The sequence below is a fragment of the Arvicola amphibius genome, chromosome 6 (genome assembly GCF_903992535.2).
Source record: "Arvicola amphibius chromosome 6, mArvAmp1.2, whole genome shotgun sequence".
Lineage (NCBI taxonomy): Eukaryota > Metazoa > Chordata > Mammalia > Rodentia > Cricetidae > Arvicola > Arvicola amphibius.
The window spans coordinates 22,678,557-22,691,146 of NC_052052.2; the positions used below are offsets into that span (position 1 = coordinate 22,678,557).

A 12,590-nucleotide genomic window follows, 5' to 3' on the forward strand; every position below is an offset into this window, starting at 1 on the left:
CCACTATTCCCGGCTTCAAGGGTGTTCTTAAGATCTAAGGCTCATGTGGACCACGTGAATTTTAGAAGATGTTACATTCTTTGCTGTCTTTAATTCCCAGGATATGATGGATGATATATGTCAGGAGCAGTTTCTAGAATTGTCCTACTTGAATGGAGTTCCTGAACCCTCTCGTGGTCGTGGAGTACCAGTGAGAGGACGAGGAGCTGCTCCGCCTCCTCCACCTGTTCCCAGGTAAAAAAAAAATAGTTGAAAAGGAAATATAAATGTGACTGCTGGTAGTCTTCTTAGCTCTATCTAGATCAGGAGTCGTCAGGGTTTGTATGGTATATCAAGTATAGAATTCTGGATCTTAGCAGTTTGACCATAGACAAGTGTTACAGTGCTACTGAAACGTTGGAGCCTCTAATTTTGGACAGTCCTAGCGTTAAAAAAATTTGTTTTTATTTGTGAGCTTTGGGGATTCATATGTAGGTGTGGAAGTTAGAGGATAAGGAATAGGAGTCCTATCATGTGGGTCTTAGGGATTGAACTCAGGTTGTCGGTCTTAATCAGCTGTGTGCTTACCCACGAAGCCATCTCACCAGCCCCTAGTTGTCTTTTTCACTGTGTAGCCCTCACTGACCTGGAACTTGCTATGTAGACCAGGCCAGTCTGAAACTTAAGAGAGATCTCCTATTTCTGCCTCCCAAGTGCTGTGACTAAAGTCATAAGCCACCAAACCTGACTATCTGGTATGACTTCAGAATAGTCAGACTTGCTTGTGATCTACTATTGCACCCAGAGAATCTGCTAGTTTAGTTCCTCTTACATGTATATTATTCTGTGCTTTAAAGTCTAGTTGAGGGTTAGAGATATGCCTCGTTGGTAGACTGCTTACCTAGCATGCACAAATCTCTGGGTTTGATCCCTAGTACTTCACAAACAGGCTGTGGTGAAACACCGTTGTAATTCCAGTACCTGGGCAGTAAAGGCTAGAAGTGCAAGAAAGTTATCTTCAACTACATAGTTTGTTCAAGACAATACTGGGTTATATGAAACCCTATCCCCAAAAGAGGAAAGGAAAAGTAAAAAAGAAAGGGCAGAGCAAGAGATACAGTCTCTGGCTTATCAGGTGTGGCCACAGAGCCTCCCTTTAAGAAATATAAATTAGCTGGCATATACCTTTAATCCCAGCACTCTAGGTGGATTTGTATGAGTTCTAGGCTAGCCAGAGCAAGAAGGGATACCTTATCTCAAATAAGTGAGCAAGTATGTGAAATCTTTTTAGCTCCAGAATTCATCAACAACCCTGAACATGAATATGACTTGATTATTAAAAGCTCAAATTAATACAAATTTTCTTTTTGTAGAGGTCGTGGTGTTGGACCACCTCGAGGGGCTTTGGTTCGTGGGACCCCAGTGAGAGGCTCCATTACCAGAGGTGCCACTGTGACTCGAGGAGTGCCACCTCCACCCACTGTGAGAGGTGCCCCAACACCAAGAGCTCGGACCGCAGGCATCCAGAGAATACCTTTACCTCCACCACCTGCACCAGAAACTTACGAAGACTATGTAAGAATGTTTTGAACGATGTATCATTTCCTCCATACCTAGGTTGCCAGGGAAAGTTGAATGTCTTATCTATGTGTGTAGATAGAAAACAGTACCTGCATTCTTGTTACATTGATTTTGAACTATGAGATGATTTTTCTTCTATTTTGCTTTCATTATTGCTATCTCTATATAAGGTAAAGGAGAAGTTGGTTGGACATAGAGAATTGTACTAAGAGATTGTTGTTTGTAAATTATATTTGATTCTTGTTTTGTCTTTTTTCACTCTTCTGCGGTGGATCTTAATATTTTTGAGAAAATTTTCATGGCCTGTTCATTCAGAACCTCATGATCCCCCCCTCCCAATGGGTTGTAATTATCTTCTCTATTATATGGAATTCTGACCTAATAATTTATTTGTTACAGGGATATGATGATACATATGCAGAACAGAGTTATGAAGGATATGAAGGCTATTACAGCCAGAGCCAAGGGTGAGTCGATAGTATACTATATAGTGTCCTAGATAGATGTGGGGTGGAGCTGGAAGAACGAAAGATTTGGGCAAATACCAAGCTCTGGAGTAGTCTGACGTAACATTTTGAAGGTATTGTATTGCCTCTGCTTTTGACAACTTGAAGGCATATAGGTAGGCCTGCAAATTTGTATAACTGCATTTTATATAATAGTTTAGGATTTGGAGCTAATGAAAAATTCCTGAGCTATGGCTATAGAAGCATTGAGAAAATGCCATTAAATAATTCTTTCATTAAGAAATAATAATTTCTTAATTATGGGAGGAAGTAGCTCAGTTGGTAGGTAGGCTGTGCCTGCCTTGCATGTGTGAAGTCCTTAGTTTGATTTCAGCATGGGACCATAAGTTCAAGAACAGCCTGGGATACAGGAGGCTTTGTCTCATTACAGACAAATCAACTCACCCCACCCACATTGGAGATGCATTTAGTCTTAAGAACAAGCTAGAAACTTAACCTACGTGTTTTGTTTTTGTTTTTAATTCCTTTAAAACACAGCTTTGGGGGCTGGAGAGATGGCTCAGAGGTTAAGAGCATTGCCTGCTCTTCTAAAGGTCCTGAGTTCAGGGCTGGAGAGATGGCTCAGTGGTTAAGAGCATTGCCTGCTCTTCCAGAGGTCCTGAGTTCAATTCCCAGCAACCACATGGTGGCTCACAACCATCTGTAGTGAGGTCTGGTGCCCACTTCTGGCCTGCAGGCATACACACAGATAGAATACTGTATACATAATGAATAAATAAATTTAAAAAAAAAAAAAAGGTCCTGAGTTCAATTCCCAGCAACCACTTGGTGGCTCACAACCATCTGTATAGGGGTCTGGTGCCCTCTTCTGGCCTGCAGGCATACACACAGACAGATTATTGTATACATAATAAATAAATAAATAAATAAATATATTTAAAAAAAATAAAGCACAGCTTTGTGTGTGTCTCAGACATCTATAATAGACACAAAACAGGCCTTTTCCAATTCTCTTCCAGTGAGCTAAATGAATACATATATAATCATTATAATCATTATATTGCAAGAATCTGATTTAGAATTTGGTTTTCTACATTAAGTTGTATGATATTTGTTTTTTTTGTTCTTGCTATACTTAACCAGATGTTTTGGTAAATACATGGTTTATGCCTGTTTTGTAAATATTGGGGTGGTTAGGGGTGGGACAGAACATATATTTCCCCCTATTTTATAGATAATAAACTTCCCAGATATGGAATATTTGAAAGAATGCTAAAACCAAAGCTTTTAATGTTCTGGTTTTTTTTTTTTTTTTTTTCCCTTTCCAGGGAGTCAGAATATTATGACTATGGACATGGGGAGGTTCAAGATTCTTATGAAGCTTATGGTATGTTTTTATTTCTGTGCTGGGGTAAAATGTACAAGAAAGTGTCTAGAAAAATACTGGCTGATGGGTTCTTGGAAGTCAGGCAGTCACACCCAAGGAACAGTAGAAGCTTGCTGCATTGGTAAATGGAACTTTGAGAGTTCTTAATTTATGGTGCTACGTGTCTTGGACTCAGCTCTATCTTAGCTGGATTGGTATACTTCTCAGGGGATGCTGATTTCTGTTAGATAGGACATGCCTAACCCAGAGCTGGTTTGGGACCTTTTGCTACTAAAGCCTTGTTCATATTGAGAGAGAGAAGAACATACTTGTCTAACTCTACTCTCCTGCTCCTCCCTCATCTTAAAAAAAATTTTACTGAATTTACTGAAAATACTAAGCGTAGAACAAAATGCCAGCTGAAAGAAGCTCATTAAAGCAGATTAGAAGGCAAAGTAGTACTGGTTAGAATCAAATCAGAGACATCAGGGGAGCTAAGTCACATCAGTAGTAGCACCAAACTCCTTCCTAGTTGGAAGATGTCGCGAGTCAAATTTCTTCCTCTTTAAAAAAGTTTATTTTTATTCATTTTATCTCACCTATCTCAGGCAGTTCTGAATTATGTGGCTGATGATGACCTTGATTTTCTGATTCCTCTGCTGGGGATTATAGCTTGTTCTACCATGTCTGGTTTTATGGGGTATCTAAGGATGGAACTCAGTACTTCTTATCTACTAGACAAATACTACTATCACCTGAGCTTCATCCCCAGTCCTCAGCTCAGTTACTGATCGCATAAAGCAGTTCAGGCTGGGAAGGTAGCAAAACCCAGGCTGACTTCCCTGAGGTTTGGTTGAGAACACATTGCTCAATTGTATCTTTAAGAGCTAATTATGGCTTTGTGCTAATGGGCTTCTGCATCCCTGAGGAATTCTGCAGAGGTTTTTAGATGCTAACTGTTCGAACTATCTTAAAGTACTCTATAGAGCCAGGTGGTAGTGGCGCACACCTTTAATCCCAGCATCCAGGAGGCAGAGACAGGTAGATCTCTGAGTTCAATGCCAGCTTGGTCTACAAAGGAAGTTCTAGGGGAATCAGGGCAGAGAAAACAAAACAAAAATCAACAACAAAAAAAGATATTCTACAGAGAGTTAGAAAAAGGAATGTAGTGGGTCCTCTCATAAGACACTAAGCTTGGGAGCTGGAGAGGTGGCTCAGAGGTTAAGAGCACGGACTGCTCTTCCAGAGGCCCTGAGTTCAAATCCCAGCAACCACATGGTGGCTCACAACCATCTGTAATGAGATCATGTGCCCTCTTCTGGCCTGCACGCATACATGGAGGCTGAACAGTGTATATAATAAATAAATCTTTAAAAAAAAAAGGCACTAAGCTTAACCTATTGGCATGATATGACAATATGACATAGCCAATTAGATCCTGATCCCCCAAAAAACAATTTTTACCAGTTTTAAGCTAATTTAGTACTGCACTATTGCCATAGTGACATTGTAGCACTCCACTCCTGTGTCATTGTTTAGATGGATGGGTCATTGTGGCTCACTATTTCCCTCTATCAGTGAGGCAATAAGGAGCTTCTGTATGTGTCTGGCAAACTGTATTTCTATTCTGCTGGAGAAAAGACTGAACTAAAGAGGCTGAAACGCAGCCTGGTGGTTCATGACTATCTTAGCAGTTCTGAAGGAAGTAGAGAGAGGAAGATCAGAAACTCAAGGTCATTGTCCCCGATATACCAAATTTGAAAGCAGTGTGAACTACATGAGATCCTGGTTCAAAGAAAAAGAGAGAGAGGTGCATACTGCATCTGTTGCCATGATCAGTGTGTTCTGGTATGTGCCTTTCTAAAGAGAATTAGAAGCATAAACTTTTCTGTTCGTACCTAGGAGCATCTTGCAAATAGATGGGCCTTGCATATTGTACTAGGAGCATAGGTAGAATTCTATGTCATTTTTGATTCATACAGAAAAGTAAGACCTGTAGTAATGTACCTAGTATTTATATGTAGTCATGAATTGGTACGGCATAGATGAGGAAATTAGTGGGAAGAATAAGAGGTCATCTGTAGAAGTAAGTGATCATCTCAGGCTTTGCTGTCACCAAAAAACAAAACAAAACAAAACAAAAAAAACCTTTTGGGGCTGGAGAGATGGCTCAGAGGTTAAGAGCATTACTTGTTCTTCCAAAGGTCCTGAGTTCAATTCCCAGCAACCACATGGTGGCTCACAACCATCTGTAAAGGGGTCTGCTGCCCTCTTCTGGCCTGCAGACATACACACAGACAGAATCATTTTTACATAATAAAATAAATATTTTTTAAGAAACCCTTTTGAAATTGTTAGCGCTTGTCAGGGCTGTTGGCATGAGAAAAGAACTAAAAATTCTTAGCAGAGAATTATCCCCAGTGTTTGAGTTCCATGTCATGGTAGAGGGTTTCATTTAATGTGGCTTTTTTTGCTTCTGTAGAACCAGAGTACGTTTTTCCACAGTAAAACCTGTCTTGCTCTTGCATTGAAAGGAGCTACCAGCAAAGTGAAAAACTTATTCAGATGTTTTGCCATGTTAACTGAGGAATGAGGGCCAGATGGGCTTGGGAACAGGAATGTTCATTGCAGACTCCCTGAAATTAATGACTTCTTTACTGCCTCAAACTGTGTTGCATTTATCCAGGTTTTGAGACTGGGTATCATTCATGTTGCTGTTCAAGAGAACTATATAGTAAAAGTTAGCATTTTCTGAATTACTCCCTTTTGTTTTGTACTCAAAATGGTAGGAAATTACCCATACTTATCAAGGAAGGCCAAGTAAAGAGGAGAGCAAGGAACACCAGGAATATATCAAGATAGTAGAAGACAAACAATATTGTTGGTGATACATACCTGATGTTGACTTGCCCTGGTTATGCCCAAAAAAAATGGGCCCATGGCTTATAAACTGTTTTTGTTTTTCCACAGGACAAGATGACTGGAATGGGACCAGGCCATCACTGAAGGCCCCCCCAGCTAGGCCAGTGAAGGGATCATACAGAGAGCACCCATATGGACGTTATTAAAAACAAACAGGAGGGGAAAATATCAGTTATGAGCAAAGTTGTTACTGATTTCTTGTATCCCAGGATTCCTGTTGCTTTACCCACAACAGACAAGTAATTGTCTAAGTGTTTTTCTTCGTGGTCCCTTTCTTTTCCCCACCTTCCTCCATTCTTAACTCTGCATTCTGGCTTCTGTATGTAGTATTTTAAAATGAGTTAAAATAGATTTAGGATATTGAATTAATTTTTTTAAGTGTGTAGATGCTTTTTTCTTTGTTGTTTAAATATAAACAGTGTACCTTTTATAATAAAAAAAGAAGTTGAGTAAAAAAAAACACAAACATGTTAGTTTCAAAAGTGGCATTGCTTGCTTAAAGGTTCTGAAGTAAAGGCTTGTTAACTTTTTCTTAGTTTTGATTTGAGGCACCCCGTAAAGTCATAGTTGCAGAATCCCAAACTAGGCTACATTTCAAAATTCAGGGCTGCTTAAGATGTAAAATCACAATGTTAACGGCAGTAGGCACCACCATGTAAAAGTGAGCTCAGACGTCTCTAAAACATTTCCTTTAAAAGCACATGGCGGTTGAATCTTAAGGTTAAATTTTAATACGAAAGATCCTCATGAAATAAATAGTTGATGCAATTTTTAACGTTAATTGACTTAAAACAACAACAAAATTAGGTTTGTAAAACTGACTTTTTCTTTACGTGGGTTTTGAAATCTAGCCCCAGGCATACAGTGTTGAGAGATACTTAGTGGGGGGAGGGAGTAGAGATTGACTAAGAATGATGGGGGAGAGGAGCTGGCCACCTAAATGGAATTTGATGGAGTACTTTTTAGCCACAATCTTTTCAGTAGTAGTACTGATAATCAAATTTTCAGTATTTAAAATGTCAGAGTATTTTGTCCATTTGAGATTCTGCACTCCATGAAAAACTCACTTGGACACTGGGGCCAAAAGCTGATGATGTTCATTAAACTGACCATTGTCAATTCTGAGCTGTTCCCGAGGTAGTCAAGTATGTCTCAACACTAGCATGATATAAAAAGGGACACTGCAGCTGAATGAAAAAGGAATCAAAATCCACTTTGTACATAAGTTAAAGTCCTAATGGATTTGTACCGTCCTCCCATTTTGTTCTCGGAAGATTAAATGATACATGTGTTAAGTCTGCCTAAATAGGTAGCTTAAACTTATGTCAAAATGTCTGCAGCAGTTTGTCAATAAAGTTTAGTCCTTTTTTAATCAAAGTAAATGTGATGAATTGTCATTTTTGGGGGTGGACAATAAAATAGTTTTCTCTTTCACATAAACTTAAATTAACTCTAAAGTTAATGGGATTGTTAAAAGTTGGAGACATTCTTAAAAGTGGTGGTGGGGATTTTGTTTTAAGTTTACCAAAAAAAAGTTTATGAGTTGTTAAGTTTTAGTTTAAAAAGAACCAAAGCTTTTTCACCCCCTGGAAGTTGTTGAAAGCAGTTTTATCCAATCCTATCACAAAATTAATTTTTAGAGAGAAAAACCCAACTGACTAAATCACAGATTGGTTTTCATGTAAAGGTATAATAGGTACTTTAAGTGCCAGCCACCCTAGCTTGCACCTTCTGTAGAACCCTTAGGTGGCCTTAAAAAATGACACCAAATCTCTGGGCTCAGATGTTGATTTCACTTGCATCCAGATACCACAATTCAGTAAAACCTGGGTGCCCTTGAGGGTTTCCCTTCCAATTCTAGAGTTGCTGTTAACAATCCAGCTGGCTCGGGGCAGGAGCTAGTATGGTAGGCTGGTCCTGAACTCTCTCCCACAAAACGGCATGTAAGAAAATGGAATTGGTTGGCTCTGTTTCACTCTTAATTCCCGGGGAACCTCATTCCTTCCCTAGGAGCCACATAAACTGCTCGGGGGTGAAAAATCCTGTGTCAAGTGCCAAGCTGCCTGTAGCAGTGCATGATGGGCATTTTTGTTTCTTTAAAACACACCAACAAAAAATGTATTTATAGATTGTGATAAAGTGTAAATAACTGAATTTTCAACCATGGTTTGAAGTCAGCTTTCAGGGCATTATGTCTTGTTTTGATGAAAAGAGATCACTCTATACCCCCCTTTTTAAAGGAAAATTATCGCAAGAGAATCAGGATGTGTAAAGCTAACATGCATCGCAAAAAACCAAAGGTAACCTAAATGTCTGATTTTAATAGCACATATTTCTCTTTTATATAAACTGTGACAGCAACTTGCATAAACAATTCTTTAGTTGTTAATTTTAATGTTAAAACTTTGCAAAAAATGTTTAAAAATAGCTGTAAAAAGAAAAACCATATGCTGCCACATAAATTCTCCATAACTCTTAATAATCCTGCCCATCAGAAGTGAACTGTAATGTAGCCTGGGCACAAAGTCTGACATCTTAAATGACACATTGTAAAATTTCAGTGACTGTAGATGAGAAGACCTGCTGCACCCCAGAGTAAAGCTTTTTGCTCAGCTGTTTAAAATATATAAGGATGAGCCCCCTATGTCACCGTATCTATTTACAGTGCAATGTTGTTTGAATTTTCTGAAAAGTTGCATGTTTCTTTCCTGTAATGTGTAAACTGCATGCAGGATCTCTCTCTGATTTTGTATGTCTTTACAGCTTCTTCTAAAGACTCATCCCTGATTTCTCAATTTTCAGGTGACTGAAAATTCCTGAGGCTTTTCCTGGAGTAGAATGGGTATCGAAGACCCATGTCAGGTATGTTAGGGTGGTTTTTGTTGAGGATGGTAGATGTGTCGTGGTGGCAAAGCTGTAATGCTAGGAGGTTAACAGGCCGGTCTTTCCTGAACTTGCTTCTGCCATGCTAATCACACTTCTGTGTCAGCTTACTGAACTTAATGGGTATGTGTGATAGTTAAGACCAGCCCGTGTCCAGGAGGTGGTGGAGCGCACACCTTTAATCCCAGCCTTCTGGAGGCAGAGGCAGGCAGATCTCTGAGTTTGAGGCCAGCCTGGTCTACAGAACCACCTAAGTGTGGGGAAGGCATGCACCACCATGCCCAGCATTTGTATAACTAAGTCCTTGTATCAACTCTACATGCAAAAAAAGAAACTAAAATTTGTGGCACCCTATTCAGTGTTACATATAATAAATATTAGTGTTCTTTAGAATCCTTTTAATTCTGCTTTAACTCTGATTGGCAGAGTTGAGGACTTTTAGCCTTCCTGTTGCTTGAATTCAGTGAGGCGCTAGCTACCATAGTTTTCCCTTTGCTTCTGAATAGTGTTATTGAGAAGAAAGCTTCTAGCAAGGCAAACTAAAGGTATGTCTGGATCCTTGAGAGTGAAGCTTGGCTTCTTGGTGTTGCTTCCTCCAAACCCTATACTCTGTGCTGGTATTTTCTGATATCTGGATACTTACGAAGGGCAACAAATACAGAATGTTGTTCTGAACACCCTGAAGTTTGAAGTTCGTCATGTAACTGGCCTGAAATTTAGATGAGGAATCCCTAATTCAAAGAGTTTAAGGGCTAGAGAGGTGGCTCAGAAAGGGTCTGGTTCTGGTTCCCAACATCCATATGGTAATTCACAGCCATCTGAAACTCCACTTTGAAGGGATCTGAGTCTCTCTTAACCACCATGGGCACCAGAAGCACAAGCAGTGCATATAAACATGTAGCCAAAATGCGTGTAAAATTTAAAAATTTTAAGACTTGACTCTCTAGGGTAGTCTTCTGACCCCCACAGGCACTAGGCATGTCCATGGTATACATGTGTATATGTAGGCAAAACACTCAAACACATTAAAATCTTTTTTTAAAATACGTACTATAAGCCACTTGGGAGGCAGAGATATTCTTGAGTTCAAGGCTAACCTTGTTTACCGAGTGAGTTCCAGGACAGGCAGGGTTACACAGAGAAATCCTGTCTCAACAAAACAAAGGTGTGTGTGTGTGTGTGTGTGTGTGTGTGTGTGTGTGTGTGTGTATTAAAGTAGGAGTTGGTTACGATTGGTTGGGTTATTTTAGTGTCACTGAGTACATCTGCATAACACAGCTGTGAGGTGCTGGGTAGGTGATTATAATGTCCTGTGAACTACACTGCATTCTACTAAGGACGCTGCTGTAGCTCTTCTGGAGTTCAACAGCTAAACACACCCGTTCACCGTTTACACACCTCATGACAAGTAATACTAAGAACACGCCTCTCATAGTCTAAACGTGCAGCGATCATCCAAAAAGTTGGAGTTTATTTAGTTTTGCACTCTGTCCCTCACTTGCTACCTGCTGCTCCAGATAGGAATGAATTTAAGGATGCCCCATTAACTGCTAGACCATTGTGGTTGCCAACAATAAAGTCAAGTCCGACTGTTTTCTGATTCAAAAAGAGCAGCAGCCTGATAAAATTCAGCTTTCTTATAGAAATGGAGAATGTATCTGAGCCAAGCAAGTGGGTTTGATGGGAGACAGATGTGTTATTAAATGTTTGGCTTACAGGTTTTGAAGCTCTGTGGTCCGCAAGCTTGGTCCAAAGAACACTTGTGGATAAGTGTGCATACAGTGGGAATGTGCTTCTTCACTTGGGTTGCACAAACTTCCTGATCAGATGTGAACAAATGTCTACCCAGATAGGGCACCGGTGACTGTAATGATTCTACCAAAGCCAACTTGCAAAACAACTCGTTTATAGCATATGTTTGAAGAATTACTTACAGTAGTGGTTGACCCCAAATTGCCCTCATTACCAAAGGCTGAACCCAGCATAGATAACAGCTTTCTCAAAGTTGCCTAAGATTCTCCTTTTCATACTCTTTAAATTGGTATAGCTGGGAAAGAATTACAGCTGGAAGGAGTGACTGGGGTCTCAGGTGTGCATCAGGTGACCTCCCACCCCCTCCTCCTCGTAGGGATGACTGTCAACAAGTCTGAAGTTTAGGGTACTCACAAGTGTTTGCAGTTGCTTTTGATTTTGTTGGTGATAACGGGTAGACTTCCAGAACACCTTGATGTTATCATGTACTCCGTGTGCACACCCCACACTTTGTATTTGAACTGGGATATAGTCAGCAGTCGAGTGTCCTAGATTTGACTCCTGGTACCATCAGTAGGAATTAGAGCTGGGCATGATGGCACATACACTTGGGAGGCTGAGTCAGAAGAATCACAAATTCCGGGCCAGCCTGAATTTCTTTTATTAAGGGAAGGTGAATGTCAAGATAGGTAGATGCAGCCAAACCTGCTGAGTAATTTAATCCCCAGGACCCACATGGTAGTAGAGAACAAACTCAAGTTGTCCTTTAACCTCCATATGTGTGATGGTCTGTAAGCATCCACATAACACAATAACTAGTTAGGTGTAATATTTTTCTGAGTTAGAAGGGGAAAGTGGAAAGAGCAGAGTGAGTGAGTGTGGCTAAGGGAGAAGGTAACTGTTGCAGTAGCTCTCCAGAAGTTCTGTAATTTTTTTTCCTAGAGACAGGGTTTCTGTGGGTTTCCTGGCTTGTCTTAGAACTCAGTGGGTAGACCAGGTTGGTTTTGAATTCACAGAGATCTTCCTGCCTCTGCCTCAAAAGTGCTGGGGTTAAAGACATATTCTGTGGAAAACTCAAATTTAAATGCAGGTGGTTCTTTGAGACCAGCCTGGGCTTCAGAGCCAGGGCCAGGACAGCCAAAAAACCCAAAACTGCAAACAGCCAAGCAGTGGTGGCACATACCTTTAATATCATCGCTTGAGAGGCAAAGGCAGGTGAATCTCGGAGTTCCAGGACAGCCAGGGCTACACAGAGAAACTCTGTCTGGCGGGGGGAGGGGAAGGCTGCAAAGAAGCAACTGCTGTGTAAGTGACAGAATCGTCCCCTTTACGTGATACGTAACATTTCTGAAGTGAGGCCTTGGTCGCCACTGTTTGCCCTGGTTTTTCCAGTGAAGCAGACACCATCTCACTAATGTATGTCTATGGAGGTTTTAGGACAACTTGGTAGAATTGGCTCTTTCTCCTACCTATACATTGGTTCATGGGATTGAACTCAAGTCACCAGCCTTGCACTGCAGACACCTTTACCCTCTGAGCCATCTAACTGGCTCCCTAATTTCTTTATATATAATGAAACTTCAGCCTCAGAAAATAGCAGTAACATTTAGAAGGACTTTCACCTACCAGCTAAAGCCATT

General features: G+C 40.3%; 1 protein-coding gene across 2 annotated transcripts in view; it reads left to right on the forward strand.

Moving 5' to 3' along the window:
- Positions 1-12,590, forward strand: part of Khdrbs1 (KH RNA binding domain containing, signal transduction associated 1) — a 40,574-nt gene that overhangs the window by 23,089 nt on the left and 4,895 nt on the right. Inside the window, exons 5-10 of one of the 2 annotated variants that reach the window (XR_005285838.1) lie at positions 101-234; positions 1,353-1,554; positions 1,960-2,027; positions 3,356-3,414; positions 6,364-6,554; positions 9,118-9,177. Coding sequence is in view for 1 of the 2 variants with exons in the window: in XM_038333867.2 (XP_038189795.1) it covers positions 101-234; positions 1,353-1,554; positions 1,960-2,027; positions 3,356-3,414; positions 6,364-6,461 (561 nt within the window). In the remaining variant the exon portion in view is untranslated. Of the gene's footprint in view, positions 1-100; positions 235-1,352; positions 1,555-1,959; positions 2,028-3,355; positions 3,415-6,363; positions 7,693-9,117; positions 9,178-12,590 lie in introns of those variants that run through there. The other variant, XM_038333867.2, reaches the window with a different exon arrangement.